We start from the raw sequence: 25,600 nt of genomic DNA, 5'->3' as shown, positions 1-25,600 counted from the left end.
TAGAGAATAATTAGCTGTACCCTTTTTCAGTGTGTCATGGTGTGTCAATCAGTTCAGTAGTGTTGGCCAGCCTGCCATCAGGAAATTATGCTGTAGTGAAACTCAGAAGTGTTAAAGGTTCCCCTTTTCATAATCAAGGATCCGGATGGTGGACTTCAGTCGGTTCTCTGAAGGTTTACGTTTTTCTCTAATCAGGCAGAAATCATCCAGTGAGTAATTATATGGGCTAAAGGCTGATTAATACTACTATACAGAGTCTACATTGTAGATAGCCTCTTAGCCACATACCCTAAGCCACGACCTGATGCGCACCACCCCAGAACTGTCACTGCAGGCTTCCGGCTGTGGCCTAGGGTACGCAGATGTATAAGTCGGCCTTAAGCGTAGTGATTGTGATCTCTGTCAAGGCGGTGCTCCTGCTTCTGAACGTTGTCCTGCGGACTGCACCTTCCGTGTCCCGTCGGGTTGCCAGAACATTCTGATAGCTTTGTCCTGCATCCCCTGGCCGCTCTGCCTGATCTATGGGCCCTTTCGTCCTCCTTCAGATTGGCCGCGAGGCGCTGTCGTCCTCCCCGCCGTCACCAAAAGCGACTCCGGAGACGGATGCCAGCAGACTCCTGGCTCAAGGTAAAGGTCCTGAGCTGGCTGGAGATCCTCCTGTAGGAGGTGCACTGCTCCCTTTCAGCACAGACCTCACGCCTCTGTCACCCCCCCAGGCGAGAGCGATGCGGACCCAAGCGACTCCGGCGTCTCCCAGGATTCCAGACATGCAGAGCCGGCTGTCTCGCGTGCCATCGTCACCCCCCAGCTGGTCTCCGCGCTCTGCGGCCTGCTTGCCAACCTGGCGTCCATTCAGCCAGAGTTCACCATGAGCGCACTGCGGCAGCACTGCATCCTTCCCTCCCTCGCCAGGTACTCGCCGTGGTGTCTTTGGCTTCCTATCAGTTCATCATAATCTAAAGAAGATCGTGCGGCGCATGGGCCTCACGCAGCCCCCTTCGGGCCCCTCTGCACCCTGTGACCCGGGTCTACTCTCAGCTTGGTAGATTCTGGAACAATCGAGCGGTGTCTTTGTGACCTGAGGATGTCGGGGCTTCCTGGTGGTGACGCAGATGCCATGAGCCAGGTGTGTTCGTGGCAGCAACTGCGGGGGGGGGCGGCATCCACCTCTCATCCACCGCTCGCCATTTCCGATCCCTATCAGCCTTGCCTCGATGTGGCCATATAACGCTATTGCTCTTGTTTACCTGTCAAAAATGTGGTTTTTCATAAGAAGCATGTGGTTCACTCAATTGCCTCCCCACTGCACCGGAAGTATCTACCCCCACCCACCCCCCCACTCATTCTGTGTTTACACTCTCCCTCTGTTTGGATGCTGCTGTTTCCTGCAGTGTTCGCTTAATTTTTACTAAACAGGCTTTGTTAATTACCTACAACCATTCAATTATGTGCTGCTTAAATAAGCCACTGTTGTCAGTCTCTTTAATAATTAATGAACATGCCCCCAACTGCTGATTAGGCCCAGAGTCTCCTGCAGTTCCTCTCCAGCTTTGCAGGTCTCCTGCAGACCTGCATCACGCTGAGCACAGAGCTGCTCTCTCAGATGGAGGCCGAGATGCCCGCCCTGCTCGTCGGCATCTTCACCGCACTCACCGCCAACCTCCAACACCTCGGTATGATACAGGCTGGCATGTGTCATTAAACAGGCGTGCCAAGTAAACATGGCTGGTTTGGCACAGCCTGAGTGGCATTTTAATGCTGAGCACGTCTCATCTGATCTCATCTCAACAATAATAACAATAATGGTCTGTCTTGATTGTATCAAAAATGACCACAGAAATACCTCATTAATACCAATCTGTCTGTAGATTAAGAAATGAAATGTTAAGTTAATCCCTCTACAGACACCTGTATTTATTCATCTCCTGATGTCACTGTTATTCTCATGTTTGTCATCTTCCTGCCCTGCAGACTCCCCGTCTCGGGACACCGCACACCACACCTGGGCCACCTTGTTTACGCTCCTGGCGACGGCGCTGAGGCAGGACGCCCCCGCTGTGTTTCCATCTGTCTCCGCAGTGATGGCCCGGTGCTGGCAGCCATTGGCGGGTACGCCCTGGAATCCGTCTTATTATCCTCCTCCGCTTCCAATCCTGCTCTCCTGCTCATCTGATAAGCGTCATTAAAATCTCAGCTGCGGGTGCAGTTGCCATTTATGCCATCGACACTGAATTTCCCTCAGCCATAGCCATCTGGGTAGCCTTCCAGGGGATCGCCTGGTCACCTTCAATGCCAGTCACCTGATCTCTAATCATCTGGTCACCTTCAATGCCAGTCACCTGGTTGCTGGTCACCTGGTCACCTTCAATACCAGTTGCCTGGACACCTTCCATGCCGGTCACCTGATCGCTGGTCACGTGGTTACCTCCAGTGCCAGTCGCCTGGTCACCGTCCATGTCAGTCGCCTGGGTACCTGGTCTCCTTTCACGTCGGTTACCTGGTCTCCTTTCACGCTGGTTACCTGGTCTCCTTTCATGCCGGTTACCTGGTCTCCTTTCACGCCTGGGTACCTGGTCTCCTTTCACGCTGGTTGCCTGGTTGTGTATTGTGCTGCTCGCCTGGTTGCCTGATCACCTTCCTTGCCAGTCACCTAATTTCTGACTGCCTGGTCACCTTCTGTGCCAGTTGTCTGGTCACCTGCTTGATGGGGGATCCGCTGCTGTCACCCTTCCCCCCAGGTACTGTTTCCCTCTGCGTCCAGCTCTCCCCCTCGGATCCTGCGCTCTTCTCGGCAGCCATGAGCTTTCTGTGTGCCGTCCTGACTGAGCAGAGCAGGAGGCGTGCACGCGGCGCTCCTGAAACGCCCCTGTCCGTCCCACTCAGTGGCCGCCCCGGGGGCCAGCTCTGCGAGCTGCTGCTGCAGGTGGGCACGACTGCCTTGGCACCTTCAGGTGTGACATGAAGGCTTTAAAACAGGCACGTCCCAACCGGGACATTTATTTTTCATTTCTCATCGCTTATGGCAGTGTTTCGAGAAACAACCGCTCCAGGACCCCCTGAAGAAGGTAACATCCAGAGCGTTCCTGTCGCTCCTGGCCTGCAGCCCCAGCGCACAGAGCTACGCCTGCAGAGGTGCGTGTCTGTCGAGCTGCGTACGGTGTGTGCCGCTGTCCTGATGCTGACTGTCACGCCTGCGCTCATCAGCCGGCCTGGTGGACACGCTCATCGAAAGGCTGAGGAACATCCATCTGCAGCTGCAGCAGGAATCGCTGAACCCTGGGAAGGTGGCACAGAAGAAGAAGGTAGGCAACATGAACATTACACCATCCACAGAAGATTAGTATGAAATAATCCAGGAAGGAGGGGGGGAGGAGGTGGTTAAAAATGTACGTGCATCTTGGCCTGTACAGGAAGAGAGTTGCTTGAGAGAGTTGAAGCTGGTCTTGCAGCTGCTGCGGAACTGCCTGTACCGTAATGAGGAGTGTAAGGTAGGTGCAGTCAATGGTCAGACTCGTGGTTTCGTGGTTTCCGCTCGCCCCTTTCCCTAGATTGAGTGGCATATCTTGCCTCTGCAGGCCTCTGCCTGTGACTCGCGCCTGGCCTTCGCTGTCGCCCCCCTCTGGCCTTGGTTGCTGCTAGACGACCGCCTGATGGAGGCTGCCCTGGAACTGCTCTGCGTCTTCACGGCCAGCTGCGGCCCAGGTTTGTTACGCAAAACTACCACCTCGGCTCTCTGCACCCTCACTGATCATGCAGGTCGTAACATTCAACACTCAGGCGGGGGTTTGTTCATACATGTGGCCCATTATAGTCAGGTTTAACCCACCAGCCCCCCTTATCGATCCATACTGTATGTTCAGTCTCAGAATAGTGACTCCTACTGAATCAGGGGCTGTCAATCTCTTAGTATTTACATGGGCAGCAGCCACATCCTGATAAGGTAGCAATAATAATCGGTAATAATTATATTTGTATAGCACTGTTTTAGTTTGTAGTGAGATTACCTATATTCCTTAAAACATTTACCCTATTTGTCTGTTATCTTCATTTAACTTCAAGAAGATTCTATCCATACACTGGAAAAGGGAACCAATCTGCTTGTTTATGGTACGGCGATCTTATGTTACATAAATACACTGCTTGAAAAAATTAGAGGAACACTTTGAATACACATCAGATCTCAATGGGGAAAAAAATCATGCGGGTTATCTATACTGATATGGACTGGGTAATGTGTTAGGAACGAAAGGATTACACATCATTTTATGGAAATAAAATTATCAACCTACAGAGGGCTGAATTTAAAGACACCCCGAAAATCAAAGTGAAAAAAAGATGCGGCAATCCATTTTGCAGAAATTTCATTGCAGCAACTCAAAATCCTACTCAGTAGTTTGTATCGCCCCCATGTGCTTGTATGCATGCCTGACAACGTCGGGGCTGCTCCTAATGAGATGACGTATGGTGTCCTGGGGGCTCTCCTCCCAGATCACGACCAGGGCATCACTGAGCTCCTGGACAGTCTGATGTCCAACCTGGCAGCGTTGGACGGACTGAAACATAATGTCCCAGAGGTGTTCTATTGGACTTAGGTCAGGCGAGCGTGGGGGCCAGTCAACGGTATCCATTCCTTCATCCTCCACGTGCTGCCTGCATACTCTCGCCACATGAGGCTGGGCATTGTCATGTACCAGGAGGAACCCAGGACCCACTGCACCGGCATAGGGTCTGACAATGAATCCAAGGATTTCATCCCGATACCTAATGGCAGTCAAGGTCTCATTTTCTAGCCTGTAGAGGTCTGTGTGTCCCTCCATGGATATGCCTCCCCAGAACATCACTGACCCACCACCAAACCGGTCATGCTGAACAATGTTACAGGCAGCATAACGTTCTTCACAGCTTCTCCAAACCCTGGAGGGGGCAGCATGTGGCTCAGTGGGCTAAGCCTGTGTGCCTGTGATCGGAAGGTTGCCGGCTCAAGCCTGGCCTCAGCACGTCTGCGGGTCCTTGGACAAGACCCTTAACCCCCAGCTCCCTGGGTACCGCAAAGGGTGGCTGCCCTTCACAGCCAGCTTACTCTTACCTACAAAGAGCAAGATGGAGGAGGCGTAAAGAGTTTCCCCAACAGGAATGATAATACTATTATTTCACATTATTGCTCAGGGTGAACCTGCTCTCATCTGTGAAAAGCACAGGGCACCAGTGGTGGACCTGCCAATTCTGGTATTCTTTAGCAAATGCCAGTCAAGCTCCACGGTGCCAGGCAGTGAGCACAGGGCCCACTAGAGGACGTTGGGCCCTCAGGCCACCCTCATGGAGTATGTTTCTGATTATTTGGTCAGAGACATTCACACCAGTGGCCTGCTGGAGGTAATTTTGTAGGGCTCTGGCAGTGCTCATCCTGTTCCTCCTTGCACAAAGGAGCAGATACCGGTCCTGCTGATGGGTTAAGGGCCCTATCCAGCTCTCCTAGAGTAACTGCCTATCTCCTTGAATCTCCTTCATGCCATTGAGACTGTGCTGGGAGACGCAGCAAACCTTCTGGCAATGGCACGTATTGATGCGCAATCCAGGAGGAGTTGGACTACCTGTGCAACCTCTGTAGGGTCCAGGTATCTCCTCATGCTACCAGTAGTGACACTGACTGTAGCCAAATGCAAAACTAGACAAAAAAACAGTCAGAAAAGATGAAATGGGAAAAATGTCAGTGGCCTCCACCTGTTAAACCATTCCTGTTTTGGGGGTTGTTGTTGCCCCTCTAGTGCACCTGTTGTTAATTCCATTAACACCAAAAAAGCTGAAACTGATTAACAACCCCCTCTGCTACTTAACTGACCAGATCTATATCCTAGAAATTTAATTGACTTAATTCTATACTCTGATTAAAAAGTGTTGCTTTAATTTTTTTGAGCAGCGATCTCTGTATTTCACAATGAGATGTCTGCATTTGCCAACAGGTAGTTTGACTCACTCTTCCCGAGAAAACTGCTCAAACTATCTTAGGTTTGAAGGGTGGCTTATCCACGCTGCAATCTTCAGATCTTTCCATAGATATTCCATAGGACTAAGATCTGGGGCTCATGTGGAGCCAATTAAGAATAGTCAACTATTTTTTTTTCTCTGGTATGTTTTGGGTCATTATCCTGTTGGAGGACCCATGACCTGCGACTGAGGCTGAGCTTTCTGACACTGGGCAGTATGTTTCACTCCAGGATGCCTTGGTAGTCTTGAGACTTCATTGTGTTCTGCACAGATTCAAGGTTCCCCATGTCAGATGCAGCAAAGCAGCCCCAAAACAAACCTGAGCCCCCTCCATGTTTCACAGTAGGTATGGTGTTCATTTCTTTTAAAGCTTCATTTTTCCACCTGTAAACATAGAGCGGATGTGACTGGCCAAAAAGCTCCTGTTTTATTTCATCAGTGCAAAGGACATTCTCCTTCTTGTCAACATGCATTTTAGCAAATTCCACTCTGGCTTTTTTATGTTTTTCTGTCAGTAGTGGAGCCTCCTGGGTCTTCTTCCATGGAGCCCATTATTGTTCAAAATGCGACGGATGGTGCAATCAGAAAGTGACGTACCTTGACCTTGGAGCTCAGCTTGAATGGTTTTGGATGGTTTCCTTGGCACTTTTTCTACCATCCGCACTATCCTTATGATCATCCTGGAGTTACATTTCCTCTTGCATCCACGTCCTAGGAGGTTGGCTACAGTCCCATGAACCTTTGGCAAATATTGGCAACTGTGGTCACAGGAACATGAAGCTGCTTGGAGATGGTCGTATAGCCTTTACCTTTAACATGGTTATCTATAATCCTCTTCCTGAGCTCCTCAGACAGCTCTATCCTTTGCTTTCTCTGGTCCATGTTCAGTGTGGTGCACACAGTGATACCAAACAATACAGCAACATGTTCTTTCCCTTTAAATAGGCTGAATGGCTGATGAAAAGCTTGAAGGCACCTCTGATACTAATTAAGGTTAAACACTTAGTTTGAAACATGACTATAATGCAAGGATAAATAACCAACAAATCTGTCTATATTATTTTAGCATATCTTTGAAAATTAAAAACAAATGTTTTTTTCACAATTTTATTAGTTTACTCTATCATGTGCTAAAGGTATTCAGGTGTACATTAGACAATTGCTTTTAATTTAATTACTTTTCAGGAGAAATGAAGCATTGTTTCAATGAGCTCTAAATTTACCAACAAATTTATCCACATCTGTATATATTGTAGGTGCGTGTCATCATTGTAGGTACGCAAGTTGAATTCATGTTCAGTAGTAATTCTTCCCAGTGGTAGCATATAAAGTACAGAGAAAATAACAAGGGATCCAAAACTGAACCCTGTGGTATGCCATAAGGAATGTCATGGCTTTTTGAGACATGATTCCCCCTAAGCTACAACATATTTTCTTCCAGGTAAATGTATATCTAACCAGCATAGAAGAGGTCCTGAAACATAAACCCATTCTCTAAGATGACTCAGAAGTGTAGTGTGATCGACTGTGTCAAATGCAGCACTTAAATCAAGAGGCATTCATGTCAGTAATTAGTCTCAGATCATTCACTACTGTGGTTTCAGTGCTATGGCCTTGTATAAAACCAGACTGAACATTTTATGGATGTTTTCTTTGAGAAATTCAGTTAACTGTTAAACTACTTTTTCCATTACTTTGCACTGAAAAGGCAAGTTAGAAATGGGTCTAACTTTAATCAGTATTGTGGTATCTACATAATGTTTACTAGGCTGGGCATTTAAGCTGCTGTTTTACATGCCTCTGGAAAAAGACCTGTTTCTAATGAGTGATGTATGATGTTGAGTATGGTTGGCATGCTGCTGTGAACATCTCTTTGAAAAGTGATGGGGGAACCATGCATGCAAGTGCAGGCTGATGCATACAATATCCAGCCAGTTATAGGAGAAGGGTTTAAAAGGTGATTTACAGTGTTCTAGGGTTATTGCTATTATTGATCATTTTTGAGAAGTACTGTTATCTTTCTGTAGGTAGTCGTGTTATGCTCATTAATGTATCTCTTTACAGTAGGTCTAGATGAACTGTCAGTTTACTTTTTCTCCATTCTTTTTAAAGACATTCTACGTGAATATTCTTCCATGGTAATGTTTTTATGCTAGATATTTTCCTGACTACTTCAGGTGGGACATCCTGCCGGTAAGAACCATGCTGTAGAACCATTCTTCATCACAAAAGGAGCCTGACATCACTCTTATACATGGTTGTCCTCCTCCGATGACGCCATTGAGTGCTATTTGTGAACTGGAGGATGAATAGGTCACTGTGCTTGTTGGATGACGTGACAGGCTGCTGTTGGCCGCTCTCTTGAGATGTCCTGCCTAGCTGTCAGCGTTCTCACACATTTTTCCATCCTTGAGTGACTTTCAACCATCTGCAATCCTCTCACCTACCTGGGCTCAGGTCAGCCTCTGTGATCCTCAGGATTCATGAGAAAGATGCTTTTCAGTCTCGAACATTCTCTTCCATATGGAGCGTGTTATGTCTGTTGAAAACATTTTTTTAAATGGTTCCCCTTTGAAAGTATTTTACTCTAAATTGGAGATCCTTTGAATATTTATTGTGCCGTTGTGTGAGGAAAGCACAAACAGGAAGGCACAAATGGGAAGATATTAATGGGAAAACACAAACAGAGAAGCACAATCTATAACAGGGTTATTCAAATCACGGTCCTCGAGGTCTGAGCACTGCTGGTTTTCCAGCCTTCTTTTATCTGTGAGCCAGATGTGAAGCCTCTGACCAATCAGAATCAGTAATTATTAAACTAACTACCTGGGAGAACTGAAAACAAGGCCTGGATTTGGAATTGAGAGCCAGATTTGAAGAACCCTGATCTAGAAGGTATAAACAGAAAGGTACAAACGAGAAGCACAAATGGAAAAACAAAATCAGGAAGACACAATCAGGAAGGTTTAAACAGGTAGGTACAATCAGAAAGGTACAAGCAGGAAAGCCCAAATGGAAAAGTACAAAGAGGAAGACACCAGAAAGGCATAAACGCACATAGGTACAAATGGGTAACCACAACAAGGAATACATAAACAGGAAGGTTAAATCAGGATTGTATAAAAAGGTCACAGGTGACTTCATTCCATTTGTTTGTAATATATTTGGGTTTCACTATGAGGTGAGAAACTTAGAGAGCTGATATTTAATGAGTTGCTGGTGGGTGTCAGAAATAGACCCTGATGTTGTTTACTAGAGAAGCCTGAGATCACAGTTTGCTGCACATCTGAGTTTTTATGCACACTGAGGTTAGGCTTCCCCACTTAACACTATGCTTCAAGGAGGTCTTTACAGGAAATACATGCATCACGGAAACACATTTACCAGCACTGAGGGGGCGCGACTCAGTACTTGTCATTCTTTCCATTGTAGGGGCTCTTTATGTATTTATTCCCCCCAACTTTTTGATGACAGAACTTTATCTAGCACTAGGTGTTTAATTATGGCTTGTATATTTATAGAAGCAGAGAAATGTCATTCTTTCAGATGAAAGAAAGCTTTGTGTATTTGCCCTTGATAATGGTAACATGGCCCCTCCCCGCAGCCTGCAGCTCGCTGTGCTGGAGTGGCCCAGGACACGCTCCCGTCCAGAGGACCCCCACCGGGGGCTCTGTGCTGCATAGTGTCATGAAGTTGGCCACGCTGCTGGCGCCTGAAAACAGCGGCCATCAGCGCCTGGCCTTCTGCCTGTTGGCCAATCTGGCAGCATCCCGCGACTGTAAGGGGCTCCTACAGAAGGTATCCAGCCAGCTGGGGTCGAGTGGCAAGAGTCTGCCGAGCTCTGGGTTATGAGCGGCCCTCACGGATGCTGGTTTGCCCTCTCCCTTCTTCTGTCCTGTCTTTCAGAGCAATTTCTTTCAGCATTTTCTGGCACTGTCTCTACTGAAGCCCAGCTCAAAGACCCCCAGTCCTGCCCTGAGCCTCTGGCTGAAGGTGCTCCTGAGTTTGTCCTTCAGCGAAGATGGCCAGCAGATGATTCTGAAGATGGACGGCGCACTGGAGCTGATAGCGGAGCTGGCACTGCACAAGCGGGACAGCCACCGGCCGCTGACCCTCCTCATCCTGCATAATGTCAGCTTCTGCTCTGCCAACAAGCCCAAAGTCCTGGCCAGCGGTGGGTCTCTACTTGGGGCGTCACATGATGCTTGAGGCCACTGTAGAGCAGATCAGGAATGGACTGGTTTGGGACACGCTTGCCAAACTCTTATTTTTCTGCCTTTACAAACATTATGTTGTTCACATGTGATGGGTCATTGGCAGAATTGTCTGGATAAACACACAGCCCTGAAATGTGTGCTATATGATAGACATGGAGGACTGGCAGTGTTGATACCAATGCGTCGGTGACTTTTGCTTATGATTGGCATGGGGGACTGGCAGGGCTGATAGTAATGCATTAGTGACTTTTGTTTGCTTTCCCTTTTGACCTGAATCTATCTGCTTCCAGCTAAATCAGTCAGCGTTCTGGTGTCCTGCCTGGAGAGCAACCAGCTTCACATCCGTGCCATCGGAGCGTCGGCTCTTTGGTCACTGCTGCACAATTATCAGAAGGTAGCGCTCTCACGCCAAGATTACGCTCTGTTAGCTTCAGAAGAGGAATCGGGTCTGTCTGTGGTCCCATAGAAGGCACTGCAATCTGTCAGTTAATATTGCGGGTTTTCCAGTGGAATGGTGATCCTCTGTCACTCTCATTTTAAGTGTCTTTGTAGTGGCGTGGGGTGGTATTCAGCCTCCGTATACGGGCCCTGTAAACCCGTCAGGTCCCACTAGCGATCCAGTTTCCCCCCATGACACATCTGTGCCTCTTCAAGCCAGTGCTAAGCTTCTATCTTGGATGGATGGATGGATACATAAATAAACACCAGTATCTGGGTGCTCACAGTGACGTTTGTTGCACATTCCTCTTGGTAATGACTCTATCGTGTATGATTCAGACTTACTGAAAACATACATTCACTGGAAAATCATCTGTCACCCGTCCAACAATGCAATGGATTGAGGAGATTTCAAATAAAGTTTGAATTAACTTTATCGAAGGCATAGATTTTAGTTTCATTATAATGGTAGATTAAATGCTGCCAGCATTTCATTTTCAAATATCCTTACACAGCTACTTTCATTCTTATACACGTTGGGCCACGTTCAGGTTCTGTTTGTCTCGGACGGTTTGGACCTGCATACTGACATGTGCTCTCACCCTTTTGCCAAAGGCTAAGGTGATTCTGAAGAATCCGTCTATCAGGATTAAGGCAGAAGAGGCGTTTACCTCGGCACAGGAAGGTCTGGGTTTATTCTGATATGCGACATGTTTGGGCATTCGGGTTCCACTGGCTAACTTCCTGTATTAAACACACTCTATTCCGCACTCTGTATCCACATTCCTACAAGTCCTCCTTTTTTTCTTTTACAGATGCAGAAAAAAACAGAGGTGAACCCCTTAACTCCTATCTACTGAAGTGCCTTGAAAACCTCACCCAGCTTTTAAATCATTAGCTGCCTCTCTGAATTCCTACAAACATTCCCGTTTATCCTGCTTCCCATCATTTTCAGTTGCACGGAAATCTTTTTACAGGTTTCTCAAATGTCTTTTTTTGTATTTATTTTTCTTACAATTTTATATGGTCATTTTGAGTGTGAAATCAAATTAAAGCGTATGGAATGTATTAGCCAAAATGAGGTGCCTGCCTGCTTTCTTACAACACCCAAAAGTTAGCGTGGTTAGACACTAATGTGTATCATTGTCTGCTGCCACGGCTGTCTTGCTGAAACGCCTCTCTGTAGCTCAAACAGGAAGTGCCTCTATACTCATCAATGCTGTATTCATTCTTGCTCAGAGAAGTAAGATGGATGCTTTGAAAAAGGATTACTGGTACTCCATGGTACATATCATCTTCCTCAGTTTACTTACAGGTAATGTTTCTTTTTCTTCATAATAATATTATAAACTCTTTTACCCTGAAAGCAATTTTGATTTGTTTTGCTATACCATTTTCTTTTTTTTTATACTGAGAGCTCTAGGAATACCTTTGAGCAAAATTTCTTACCCAGACTTTTTCCTGAAAAAAAGAATATGTTTTTACTTTAGGCTAACAAGTGGCTTCCTCATGGGGGGGCATTTCCTTGGTGGCTTTTTGTGTTTCTGGGCGCATGGGGTCATTGTTAAGTTTAGAACTTTGAAGACATTACCCATTACCTTTCGAATGTGTGTGTGTGAGGAGAGCAAACCTTTGTCTGAGCTTCAGTCCTTGTGCTTTGGTGGTGGTGTTTATTTAAAGCTTCTTATTTTTAAGTGTTTTTTTTATTGCCTGACTTCAGCTTATTTTCACCCGCCATCTCTCACTTCATTAAACACCGTTTGCAGCAGGATGCCGTTATCAGCTGAGGCATCACACAGTGCAGGTGTATCCAGGTCATCACTGCAGCTCGATTGTGGCTCCCACTTAATCTCACTGTGTTCAGTCGCCCCAGGGGAGAGTGTGGCTGCTGCTGTGCTCTGATCGCTGGCTTGGGGCAGCCATAAGCTGAAGCTCTCGCCACATCACCACTCCTCTCTCTTCTTTTTATGATCGGGAATAATGCTGCTCATGTGAGCTTCATTTGACAAATTCAGTTTAGGTTATTGCTCATTTTCATATCATGGTGCTGCCTGTGGTTTGTATCTAAATTTCTCATAAGATTCCGCACAGAGAGTACATACCATCATTAAACTGGTTTACTCAGAGGTTCAGTCCATTTTTCCCTACTGACTGTGTAACTTTTTACATTAATCATCTTAAGAGTGTTTGTTTATCCAGTGCTGTGCTGTAGTAAGTAGGTCACTCTGTACAGTAATGTACGTGCTCCTCAGCTCACTGTAACCCTGCCACACACAGGGACCCCAAAAACCGATGCCAAATATCGGCAAATGCAAATGAGAATCGCAGCACATTAGCAGAGACCAGAACCAATTCAAAGAAGAACAGTTCGCATCTCCTGAGAGTCACACACTGAGGCTGTTTCACCATTGCAGATGCATTCGTGATGCTCAGAGCTTTAGGTTACAGCCTTCAGCCATCCTTCACGAGACTAGTGACTCATTTTAGGAAAGCCTTCATTTGCAAAGTCGACCTGAGAAAAAAGACTAAATAATAATATTTGAATATATCAGAATCTCACTTTAACGCCAGTATGTAGGAACATTATTGAATGAACAGAACTGTTTGTGGTTTGATGCCAGATATGAAGTACGTAACGATATTAAAAGACATACAGGAACAACACTTCACAGAACACTGTAAAAATAGGAACACAAATAAAAGGAATACAAAAATTTACACAAGAGAATTATTCAAAGGACAGTACAAGACGTCTTGACAATAGATGTAAGATCAGAACTAGTGCAAGTACCAAAAAACTGGTTATTAGTTGTAATGCAGATTGAAATGATAATGCAGGTAAACCATGAGGGGAAGATGCACTTGACGTCATGATGTACTTGAATCTTCCCAGCTCTCCTCTACGCCCTGGCGGCGATCAGGTCTTTTAGTGTTGGCAGCCAACAGCCAATGATTTTCTCAGCTGAGTGGACCACACGTCGTTAACTGGTCTTGAAGTGGGAGGAGGCAGCAGGAAACCAGATGGTAATGGAGGGCGTCACTACACTCTCAATGATGGCAGAGTAGAAGTTCAGTAGGATGCGTTGGGAGATGTTGAGCTTCTTGAGATGGCGTGGGAAGAATAGCTTTTTCTGGGCTGTTTTTGGTGATGGAGGTGACTTGCATGTCCTACTTCATTATGTTGGTGATGTTGGTCCCCAGGAATTTGAATGACAACCATAGAACCGACTTGGCTGTTATTTTCCGGGGGAAGGCAGGCAGTGGGTTGGCGACAGAGTTGACTTTCATTTCCACTCTCTTGAACACAAGAGAGTGGGTTGTTGCTGGCACACCATGTGGCAAGATGGCCCCCTTCTTTGCGTTAGGAGGTCTCATCGTTATTGGAAATGAGTATGACTGGGCGATGTTTTATCATAATATTTTTCATATCAAATGATATTGATAATTGTCACAATATAATTCAATATTTATTTTCTTCAATGCTCCTTTTTTGCTTAAAATTCCCTTAAAATTGCTCATAAACAGAACATTAAAAAGGTGATAAATTGAATGAACTGCAAAGTGAAATAAGAACATAAGAAATTTACAAACGAGAGGAGGCCATTCGGCCCATCAAGCTCGTTTGGGGAGAACTTAGCTAATAGCTCAGAGTTGTTAAAATCTTATCTAGCTCTGATTTAAAGGAACCCATGGTTTTAGCTTCCACTACAGTAGCAGGAAGACTATTCCATACTCTAACTACACGTTGTGTAAAGAAGTGCTTCCTCAAATTTGTTTTAAAATGTTCTCCCGCTAATTTCCACTTATGGCCATGAGTTCTACTATTTAAACTAATATTGAAATAGCCATTTGGTTGAACAGCATCCAGACCCATTAGAATCTTATAGACCTGGATCATGTCCCCCCTTAGTCTCCTTTGCTCAAGGCTAAACAGATTCAGCTCAGCTAACCTCTCCTCAAAAGACATTCCTCTAAGACTAGGAATCATTCTTGTAGCTCTCCGTTGCACCTTTTCTAAGGCAGCAATGTCCTTCTTGAGGTATGGTGACCAAACCTGCACACAATATTCTAGGTGGGGTCTTACCAAGGAATTATATAAATGTAACATCACCTCCCTTGACTTGAACTCCACATACCTAGAGATATAACCCAACATTCTATTGGCCTTTTTTATTGCTTCCCCACACTGGCGAGAGTGGGACATGGAAGCATCAACATACACACAGAGATCTTTCTCATAATCAGCTACCTTTATTTCAGTGGATCCCATAAAATATCTTTACTTTATATTTCTGCTCCCTGCATGGATTACCTTACATTTATCTGTGTTAAATTTCATCTGCCAAGTATCAGCCCAGTCGCTAATTAAATCATGATCCCATTGTAGCCTCTGTGCTGCTAGATCAGTATCTGCTACACCACCCACCTTGGTGTCGTCTGCAAATTTAACCAGTTTACTGTATGTATTGGTGTCAATATCATTAATGTAAATTAGGAACAGTAGTGGTCCTAAAATTGAACTGTGCAGTACCCCACTATGAACGCAGGCCCACTGTGACATTGTGCCTCTAATAAGTACTAGCTGCTTCCTGTCAGTTAACCAGTTTTCGATCCAAGCTGACACAGTTCCTAAAATCCCTGCAGCTTTGAGCTTTAGCAGGAGCCGTTTGTGGGGGACAACATCAAAGGCCTTCTGGAAATCTAAGTAGATCACATCGTAGGCCTTTTTGTGATCAATTTCACTTGTGGCTTCCTCAAAGAATTCAAGTAGATTTGTTTAACAGGATCTACCTCTCCTAAATCCATGTTGGCTATCCCTCAGAATGTTATTTGCATCCAGGTAATCTACCATTTTCACTTGGATTATAGCTTCCATTTTTTTTCCAGTAATGCTAGTTACTGATTGGCCTATAGTTTGCTGGATTACTTCTATCCCCTTTTTTGAATATGGGTGTTATATTAGCATGCTTCCAATCTGAAGGTACCACACCCGCAGATAACGATTTCTGGAATATTAAAGTTAATGGTTGGCTAATAATATCCCTCATCTCTTTTATAACTATAGGTAAGATGCCATCAGGGCCCTGCGATCTATTTATTTTGAGTTTAGCTAGGCTTAGTACCACATCAGCCTCAGTTATACATATAATGGTCATAGACGACACTGTATTTGTACTAATTGGTGGTAAGATACTTGTGTTCTCTACTGTGAACACCCGTGAAAAATAATCGTTAAACTCATTTACTATATCAATTTCATTATCAAATATAAGGCCCTTACTATCCTGCAAATTAGAGATTTCAGCTTTTTGAGCTCTTTTGGAGTTAAAGTATTGGAAGTAACTTTTATTGTTATTCTTAGCCTCCAATACAATTTTTCTTTCTACATTCCTCTTGGACAGTCTAATGTTATTTTTTAACTCTACCTGTAGACTTAGATACTTCTGCTTAATTTTGAAATCATTAGTTATTTTCCAATTGTGGAACAGAGCCCTTTTCCTCCTGACTTTATTTTTAATTTCCTTAGTAAACCACCTTGGTTGTCGTTTCCTACATTTAGTTTTGCTGGAAACAGGTATAAAGTCCTCTTGCACTTGCAACAATGTGCTTTTAAAAAATTCCCATGCCTCTTCAACTGTTTTGCTATTTAACTGCGTCCAGTTTACAGTTTCTAGTTTCCGTCTCATACCATTAAAGTTAGCCTTCCTAACATTGTATACGTTTAATTTTGACTTTGCTCTTCTGACACTAAAATTAACCTCGAATTTAACCATGTTATGATCACTACCGTCCAATGGTTCTAAAACCTCTAATTTTCCAATCCTATCCTGGTTATTAGAGAAAACAAGATCAAGAAGGGCTTCTCCCCTGGTAGGGCTATTAAACTGAGTAAAAAAAAAACAATTTATTAAATCTAATTTTAATAAAACATACACTAGGAAACGCAAACAGTACATTCTTTTGCTTGCTTTTTTTCTCTGACTGCCGCGCTGTTCGCTCCAAGGAACAGGCTTGACTAGGGCTGGGCGATATGCCCTAAAAATGATATCACAATATTTTCAGAGATTTTCATTATATTGGTATTTATTACAATATTCTCAAAAATTCATAACAACAGTAAAATATGACTGATGATTTTGAGTTTTCCTGATTATGACAACCAAATTGTTTTAATAATAGTTATGGAGCATGTGACGGGTATAATGATAAATTATGCCAAAAACAGACTCATACCTTGATGGAATTTGTGTAAAATACAGTATTCAAATTGATAGCGATATTTTTATAATCACGATAAAATATTTCATCGATATATTGCCAAGCCCTAGAAATGAGTCCCACTACTGTTGTGTAATCTGCAAACTTTACGATCTTGATGGACTTGTCTGCAGAGGTGCTGCCATTTTTGTAAAGTGAAAACAGGAGGGGCTAGAGTACACAGCCCTGGGGGGATCCTGTGCTGACGGCCATAGGGTCAGACTGGTGGGGGGGGGGGCAGCCTTTCATACTGCTTCCTGATGGATATTTACTGACAGAGCTGGGGGCAACCGCTAGCTCAGTCAGTTTGCTGTAGAGAAGCAGTGGAACAATATTGAAGGCTGAGCTGAAGTCTCAGGAATTCAGATGTTGGGGAATGTAGTGAAGGGACAGGTTAATTGTATCCACCGATGGAGGTCTGTGACAGACTTGAAATATGCATATATCATATAGTAATTATGAAAATGGAGAAGCCTGAAGATGTAAACAGGACATAATGGAGAAATCCTGCCTTTATGGTCTGTAACATGACAGCCTCTAATAATAATAAACATTCAGTTGTAGAATGTATCATGTGAATCGTGTTTTCCCTCCTCACACCACTTATTACATTATTAATTATTACATTATTCACTACAGCTGACCATGAGCCCACAAGCCTTGCCATTTCTGAGATGCTCTGATGCAGTCCCCTGGCCATAACCGTTTGGCCCTCGTCAGTCACTCTGTTCTTTATCCCTAACCATTTCTTTTGCATTCAACATTCAACAAGTCGAGTATGAGTACCGAATGGTAGCTTTCCGTCAAATATCCCAGACATGCACCATTTTTATGAGACAGAACTATTTGTTTCACGGGGGGGTGGTCATAATGTTTTGTCTTTACTCAATTATTGGAAAGATAAAGAAATGTACCGATTTAACCTGAGCTAGTCGTTTATAATATAAAAGTGAAATTTATAATATAGAATGTATATAAAATATACATTTATTTAATGTACATTGCATTTGGTGCACACTCAGTCACACATACAGTCATTTTTGGCACTCCATTTAAATAAATGTTTAAATTGTTATTTAAATGATTGTTTAAATTACCATTTGAATTTAAATGATACCAGCAACCATTAACATTTTCTGTCAGTTACCCATGAAACTAGCTTTGCAGGCTCTAAACAAAATGTAACATCTGATTGGTTGCATTGCAAAATAAGTCACAACAGATTGATCTCTCTTAGCCAATTAAATTCAATGCATGAATTGCATGAATGCAATTAATTGCATTTTGTCTGTTCCGTCCTAGCGCTGTTCACATCCTAACTTTAGGATAAAAGTTAAGTTATTGTTCCTATCCTAACTTAAGGCTGGAAAAGTGTATTACACATATTACACAAGCTTTCCTGCTGTACAACTTTCAATCTAACCCTAGAAATACAATTACTAGAACAAACTGAAACTAAAATATAAAATGACAAAATATAAAAACTAAACAGAAATGTATCTTCAAAATAAAAACAAATAAAATCACACTGAAACTAAATAAAAGTAAACTGAATTTTAAATGGGAATTGAAAATAATATAAAGATAAAAACTATTATATAAAATTGCCCGATGCTGGGGTTTGAGTGAGAAAAGAATACCTAAGTCTTGTGAGATATAATCATTGAAAGCATTCTGTGACACCGCAATGAACAATGATCCACAGTTTAGTCAATATGATTACAACAGACTTTACAGATTGTAAATGGAAATAAAACCACCAATTTTCATTCGTGTCTGCTGATGTAGTTAGTAGGGCTGTACAGTAGTAATCATTTATGTTGTGGGACCTCAGATGGTTTGCAGATGCTACAGGTGGGGGACAGGTATCACTATAACTGCTGTAAAGAGAAATGTTGGGGGGTTTTCCAGACTCAAGACCGCAAGACCACATACTATAGAAAGAGGGGGGGCGGGTTAATAAGCTATTGCATGCTAAGAACACCACTGTGAAAACAGGAAAATGAAACTCTGGCTGTTTTCAGTTTTGGAGACCACCTGAACCACTAAATATTAACTTTAATAGTGCTTGCAGAATGCACTCAAATTTATATACTTTTAAAAATAATACTGCAGGCATACATTAAAGCCATGGGTTTTTTAGTCTGCAAAGATAGAGAGTGTATAATTTTAATGACTAGAAGGTAGGTTTTTTTTTGTAAAGTCCTTTTGTTGCAAAAGATGCTCTGTAAGACATCTGTTATACCCGAATTACCAGAAACGAATCTGCTGCATGCTATGCTATGGTTACTGCTTTGCTTTTATTAATGTCCCCGAGTGCAGAAGTATTTGGAAGGTGCAAAACTTGCTTAAGGAAAAAGGTAAAGGAAAAAACCTGATGACAGGAAGAGGAGAGTGCTGGTGTTTTCAATTGTCAAGCATAGTGCTTAACAGAAAAGCACATGGGCCAGACTTACTCCAGTCCGGAGAGAGTCATTCAGTGTTTTGGCAAGTGCTATATTCAAAGTGAAGATGGAGATGTGTAGGTGATCCTGTAAAACTGTAGGGTATGTGGTCAGGCAGCTGGGGTCTAGATTAAGCTTCAAAAGTCCCAGAAGACAAAACTAAAGCACATACATATGGCAACTTGGTAAATTTGCTTCAAAGGTAAATTTGGTTATTTCTCATACGTACAGGTTCTAGTAAACAAACAGAAAGTTTAGTTAGTAACTGATTCCCTCTTGATTGACACTGATATGCCTTCCTCGGAGGAAGTAGAGCTGGACGTACCTATCTTTAAGGCTGAAGTCATTGAAGTGGTAAGAAAGGTCTTCGGTGCTAGGGCTCAAGAGGGATCGATGTACTGTTTTTCACTGTTTTTCTTAAGGGATTTTCTGTTGCTTCTGTTTGACATTAATATCAAGACCTACTTTGCCTTGATGTCTCAACTCTTCTTAAAGAAACATGGTTTGAAGTGAGGTCTTGGTCAATACCAACAACAATAATAATGATTTTTATTATTATTATGTGTCTATTATATATGTAAACAACTTTTTAAATTAAGTTTTCAGTTCTAAAATTAAGTCCTCCTGTATTTCTGTGAAATCAGGGTTATGCTCTACGGATTGAGTGAAGGACAGTTAATATTTATTGATTAAAGTGTTGCGTAGCGAATGAGGTGTGGTTTGAGTAGCAATATGAAATACAGCTGTAGTTAAGATTTCAGCATGGAAACAGATTCTGAGTGCTTTGGTAATAAAAATCAAACAAGAATAATAGACAATAATAAAATAAACCAATACATAGGTTCCCTTTATTTTAAAATGTATTTTTAAATAGACAAATCTAGTTTAATTTGGTGTGTTACGGTTTACTGTTTAATGTAATCTACTGTGCATTCAAAGCTTTTATTCTGCACCACAGTTGTTCATCTCCTGATGGCTCAGGGTTTGGTTGTGAAGCTGGAGGAAGGAATGACTCTGGACTGCATTTGCCCCTGGAGTGGAAACTTCACCATGGTTTCCTGGAAGAGGGAACTGAGGACATTTGCTGTTTATCACCCCATACATGGAATGAACATATCCAGTGGTTACACAGGAAGGGTGAAGTTCCTCAAGTCATCTCCGATGGACGGAAGTATCTCCCTGAGAAATGTTACCGAGCGAGATGTTGGCCAGTACCACTGCTCCATACAGTCATTTCCATTAGGATCATGGACCAACAATGTCTTTGTGAAAAAAGCAGGTACTTCACAAAATGTTCACTTTGACTGTTCACTGAAAATACATTTTTAAATTACTTTTCTGGGCCGTCAACCACTGTGTCCTTTGTCTTGCAGTGGACTTTGATGAAAGCAAAGTTGACACAAGCATCAGAGTTAAGAAAGGTGGTAATGTCACGATTAGCTGCAACCATCTAAGCAACAGAACACTCCAGCATGTGGTATTTGAGATGGTGAGAGGGAGGAAGGTCCAGACCATGGCTCAGTGCCAGAGCCTGGCCGGCAGCAGCCTCAAGGCCATCAGCTATAAGGACTTGGCCCACGTCAGCTGTAACAGCATTCTGAATGCCAGTCTGCAGCTCACCAACGTGACTGAGGAAGACGGTGGCCTCTATCGCTGCTTATTTGATATGGAAGTTGTGGGCCAAACCACATTGCTGACTGTTTCTGAAGGGGGTGAGCATGAACATCCCAAGTGTGTCATGATTTGTCTTTAAGGAAGTTCCCAGTTTCTATTATCCATTTACAATAATGGATCATAATCAAGATTAACTAAACAAAGTCTGTTTGCAAGCTACCTGCACATTTTTTTCCTAAATCAAATTACTCTAAGTCAAACTGAGGCATGCTGACACATAACCATCCTGGCAACCCAGAAGAACCATAGTGTCTTTACACTACACAGCTTTGAGGCTGCACCTCACAGGATGTGGCATAGTTGAGACAGAGCAACTTAAATGCTGGTCTTCTTACTAAATGCACTTGTAGATATAAATATAATACACACACACTGCCTTATTAGTGTCCAAATCACAATACAGACGCTCCTCTACTTACGAATGAGTTACGTTCCGAACGGCCATTCATAACTTGAAATGTTCGTAAGTCCGTTATTCAACATCACATTTACACAAGTACAAAGAACTAGGATGCTGGGAATACGCACGCAACGCGGCTGCGTGGTGGGAGTAGCGGCCAGAAGTTGTACTAGGCGGAATCGGCATGCAGAAAAAAAAATTGATGTTGCGGACAGGAAACGGGAGCCCAATGAACACAATTTGGACTTGTAGTCCTCGTATGTCTGAAAGTTCGTAAGTAGAGGAACGTCTGTACTGAGAAGCTTCACAGCTAGACAGCGCAATATAAAACAATATAAAATCAATGTGATTTAAACAAAAAAAAGAACTCAACGGGTTCAACATGGCTGATAGTTTTCACTTTTTACATTAAGCTCTGTTGTTGAGTAGAACATCAATGATGCGCTTTAGATATCGAAATAAGCGCTGGCGTTTTTATTCTCGTTATAGTAGGTGGTAACCTGACCGTTCAGCACATGATCTACATCGGAGCTGGAGCAGCTGGACTTGTTCTGGTGTCACTGGTAGTGATTGCAGTGATGTTCTTCTGGCACAGGTAGGACCTTCTGCCGGTTAAGTGTATTAATTGTTACTATTCTCCTTCCATTCCTTTGAAGTGCTGCATCATTTTGCAAAACATAGACTGACTTCTTTGTATGGTCATTTGAAGGTAGCCTATGTCACTGTAGAAACGTGGGAACTGAATCTCCACCTTCACAGCACACCTTGCCGTGCCTCTTTTCTCCAAAACAAATGTCCAGTTTTTAACTTCATGCTAATGCAGTGTCCCCTGCTTCAAGCCTCTGCCCCCAAGCCAGCTCGCTGCGTCTTTTATCAAACAAGCTACTGAGTTCAAACCTCTTTCCTGTTCCAGGAAAAAGCGCAGAGCCAAAGTCAGGGTCAAGTCTCATCCTCTTCAAAGAAGTGTAAGTACAATGTTTGAACTTTCTGCTTGAATATATAAACAAACATGCAAAGAGACACACACCTATAAACAAGATGTTACTTTTTCGCTGGGAAATACGATGTTCAAGCTCCTAAAATCCTCTCTGAAATATGTCTGTAGCTGCTCAACAACTACGAACCATCAGGGGTTCCCAAGAAGATGAAGAAACGGACCAAACGTCAAGATCCAATCTACTGCAACATCATGACTCAACCACGCCAGACGAAGAGAAAGACATAGAAGGCAGCGGCCTACATTGCTCCTGAGCCGGAAGGTTCAGTTTCACTGATAATTTATGTTCTTCTCAAGCATGGCCTCAGTATATCATTGGTTGAGTGAAGGTATGATTATTCCTGAATTCAGAAACAGGTTTGTGTGGCGGATGTCATCACAGATACTAATCCCATGTTAGAGTGTAGTTTGAATTCACTTCCAACACAAGTTCTTTGAAATTACTTGAGCACACGGGGAATTAACGAGCATCAAATGTGGAGCAAAAAATTGCTGAGTACGAAATCCTGAGAGTCACGTATTTATAAACTGCTGCCCTGCTCCACTATCATACTCTGATGCAGAGAGCTCACTTTGAAAAGGCCAAGTATAAAACGGCCCAATTGCGTGAGGGTAGAGGCACCGCAGAGCAGGATGGGAATGCGGCTGGCGCTCCCTGCTGGCCACAATGGGCAGATCCTGCAGTAGCATGTTCAATGTACCCATGTATTGCTATTTTTATTCCCTCATTTGACCGTGTTCATGCGGAATACTGGGCTCATTGGAAGTACCCTCTGACCCAGTGACCTTGTTTCATATTAAAATATATTTCATATGTAAAATGTAACTAATAAATGCATTAAAATACCCCCAATAAAAATGACGTATACAGTATGTGGCCTTTGTGAGGTTTTTGCATTAAGGATGAGCCAGGTGTAAATCGTTTGTTTTATTCTTTCCATCCAAAAAAATGACACAGGAGAAATAAAGAGCTGGACTGCCTGATGGTCTACCATGATGGATTTTTTTCAGCAAAACTTACAATACAACAGGGAAGAAAAAAATAACTGCCACAAAACAGATCAGCTGTGAAAAGACAGACACACAATCTTTACCATGATATGATGTGAATATTATGAACACAGATAAATCCCCTGTGTCTCTAAATCCCAATATTATATTCTAATGCATTGATGCATCTCTGTAAATATTAGAGCAACCATACAAAGATGGGACTTCTGGTACATAGTTGCTTAACTGAAAAAATTGAATATTTTGAAAATTAGTATGGTAAATGCAGGTTTCACTTTCAATTTTGCATTTAAATCGCCATTCCTTTGGCTGTTTCTCATCCCTTTGCATACTGAGTATTAAAAACCTTTCTTAGAAGGGCTCGTCCTTTGTTAATCAAACCTATGTCCAGGTTAAATTCACTCACATATAATGTGTTGGAATAAAAAGACAACTAAGAATTACGTACACTGAAAATTTACTTAACGACCGACCGAATAGGGATGACTTTCTCTCTCCCTACAAACTGCATTTCCTAAGACATTTTCTAACATTTAACTGCTAACAGAAAACATTTTGGACAAAAGTACAAAGGCAGTGTCAGAATGGGCTTTCGTGCCGCAATGTCAACACGATTTTTAAATGTTAATAAGTAGGGAACGCCATTGGGCTCAAAACCGTCTGAACCACACGCTCATTTTCGGCGTCTTAAGACGTAGAAATCTGACATGTTTTTAAGATGTTTGGACCATTAAAGCTTCCATACATTGTTTTTTATAGAAAAACATTGGTGACTTTTAAAATACAGTACAGCTGTTTCAAACGCGTCTCAAATTACAGTACTGTACAAATTAAATTACTGAACTGTGTATAAGTAAAATACACTATAATACAGTACATACTGTACATAAAATACAGCTTATTGTAGTTTCGCCGCTGCATCTCGGTGGCTCGTTTTTGGCACTACTTGGACTACTTAAATTGCATGTACAGTTTCCCCTCAGAAACTGATGAAGTGATCGCACCCAAATTTGAACGTCCTAAGATGTCGAAAATGTACGTCTTCAGATGTACAAATGTGACGCGTTGATTCAGAGGCTTTTGGCCCCAATGGCGTTCCATAAATAGGTCTCGTTATTAGGTTACCAAGTGTGAATGAAAAGGCACTTTGTCGTGTCATGCTACATATTTATTAAGAATGACGAATTGTTCTCGTATCAGGAGTGAAATGGGGGGCGGCACGTCCTCTTTTCAAATGCAGCCCGCCGATAGTATTTACTCTCGGTCATTTAAACACTTAGCCGGTCCAAGTCACGGAAAACACAGGGCGGTACACATACCGACACCAGGCGACCGATAAAAGTACATAAACCGCAATAAAAACAATAATGCAAAGCTAATAAAATAAACATCGATCGAGTAACGCTAAATGGCGGTAGGGCCCGCTCACCTCCTGGGTCGTTAATATCCCGTCTCTGGCCGGACGTTTCATGCCACATCCTCCGAAGCCCGATGGACGCAACGTTCCTCATCGCTCGTTTGGACCGGACAACTTCCAGCATTCATCAATTCGGGGGACTGGCATCAAGTAAATGCTCGCAAATTTGTACACGTTTCTTTTCGTGAAATAAATAACCATTATTGAAAATAGAATATTAACTCAGACAAAATTATAAAGAAATCATTTCAACATTGCTTTGCAATTATAATTAAGTTGGTCAAATCATCAACCATGGTTCAGTATATTTTTCATATCTAAGGAAAATACACAAATTTGCAGTTTTCATTATGAATGTCCTTTAATTCCACATGGAAAAAATCCAGGACAAGTTAATTTTGTTAAATACTTATCCAAAAAAGAAATAAAGAAAAAAAAGTTGGCTACAATCTATGAAATTTGTTTTCTGTCCCACAGATCAGAAGCCATCACTTTATTCCGTTATAACAATGTCCAGCGTCATGCCCCATCACTGCACAGGTCCCGGGTTAAAGTTTGATGAATAGCCACTAGAGGGAGACCGTGCTTCTTTATATTCCGTTAGGTCTTGCTGCTCTTCTGTGTTTTCCTCTGACAGGAAACTGGGGTAAGTTTGTGCTCGAGGTATGAACGCCATAGTCAAGTTTGTTCCTGAGGGGGGGGGGAAAAAATCAAATAACAGAGTGAATACACTGCCCGGCCTCCAGTGACTGACCAACT

General features: G+C 43.0%; 3 protein-coding genes across 5 annotated transcripts in view; 2 read left to right on the top strand and 1 right to left on the bottom strand.

Moving 5' to 3' along the window:
* The window catches only part of rttn (rotatin), a 31,817-nt gene extending 20,099 nt beyond the window's left edge, over window positions 1–11,718 (top strand). The window contains exons 35-49 of the mRNA XM_023794519.2: window positions 546–627; window positions 717–912; window positions 1,039–1,126; window positions 1,520–1,673; window positions 1,972–2,109; window positions 2,739–2,923; window positions 3,027–3,132; window positions 3,205–3,302; window positions 3,411–3,488; window positions 3,576–3,702; window positions 9,590–9,783; window positions 9,892–10,159; window positions 10,493–10,596; window positions 11,256–11,325; window positions 11,456–11,718. Coding sequence (XP_023650287.2) covers window positions 546–627; window positions 717–912; window positions 1,039–1,126; window positions 1,520–1,673; window positions 1,972–2,109; window positions 2,739–2,923; window positions 3,027–3,132; window positions 3,205–3,302; window positions 3,411–3,488; window positions 3,576–3,702; window positions 9,590–9,783; window positions 9,892–10,159; window positions 10,493–10,596; window positions 11,256–11,325; window positions 11,456–11,538 — 1,971 coding nt within the window. The 3' untranslated portion in view covers window positions 11,539–11,718. The remainder of the gene's footprint in view (window positions 1–545; window positions 628–716; window positions 913–1,038; window positions 1,127–1,519; window positions 1,674–1,971; window positions 2,110–2,738; window positions 2,924–3,026; window positions 3,133–3,204; window positions 3,303–3,410; window positions 3,489–3,575; window positions 3,703–9,589; window positions 9,784–9,891; window positions 10,160–10,492; window positions 10,597–11,255; window positions 11,326–11,455) is intronic.
* An 84-nt stretch (window positions 11,719–11,802) lies between these two features.
* cd226 (CD226 molecule) lies at window positions 11,803–23,286 on the top strand. Of its 2 annotated transcripts, none has more exons than XM_023794525.2 (6): window positions 11,803–11,955; window positions 20,301–20,621; window positions 20,716–21,054; window positions 21,909–22,011; window positions 22,330–22,381; window positions 22,522–23,286. In XM_023794525.2, the coding sequence occupies exons 1-6, from the start codon at window positions 11,889–11,891 to the stop codon at window positions 22,639–22,641; spliced, it is 1,002 nt and encodes a 333-aa protein (XP_023650293.1). In that variant the 5' UTR covers window positions 11,803–11,888; the 3' UTR covers window positions 22,642–23,286. The 2 variants fall into 2 exon arrangements, with proteins under 2 accessions (XP_023650293.1, XP_023650292.1); XM_023794524.2 differs by having other exon boundaries at window positions 21,906–22,011.
* Window positions 23,287–23,328: 42 nt separating this feature from the next.
* dok6 (docking protein 6) overlaps window positions 23,329–25,600 on the bottom strand; it is a 54,406-nt gene continuing 52,134 nt past the window's right edge. For both annotated transcript variants that reach the window (XM_023794520.2, XM_023794522.2), the window contains one exon: window positions 23,329–25,531. In XM_023794520.2, the coding sequence (XP_023650288.1) occupies window positions 25,432–25,531 (100 nt within the window). In that variant the 3' untranslated portion in view covers window positions 23,329–25,431. The remainder of the gene's footprint in view (window positions 25,532–25,600) is intronic.

This window comes from Paramormyrops kingsleyae, chromosome 15 (genome assembly GCF_048594095.1).
Source record: "Paramormyrops kingsleyae isolate MSU_618 chromosome 15, PKINGS_0.4, whole genome shotgun sequence".
Taxonomy (NCBI): domain Eukaryota; kingdom Metazoa; phylum Chordata; class Actinopteri; order Osteoglossiformes; family Mormyridae; genus Paramormyrops; species Paramormyrops kingsleyae.
The sequence above is the reverse complement of the archived record's forward strand: the minus strand, read 5'-3'. Positions and strand labels throughout refer to the sequence as shown.

Coding starts and splice junctions, on each gene's coding strand:
- cd226 (XM_023794524.2), top strand. CDS start 11,889: ATGGATGCTTTGAAAAAGGATTACTGGTACTCCATGGTACATATCATC. Junction 20,622..20,715: donor TGTCTTTGTGAAAAAAGCAG/GTACTTCACAAA, acceptor TTTGTCTTGCAG/TGGACTTTGATGAAAGCAAA. Junction 22,012..22,329: donor GTGATGTTCTTCTGGCACAG/GTAGGACCTTCT, acceptor TTCCTGTTCCAG/GAAAAAGCGCAGAGCCAAAG.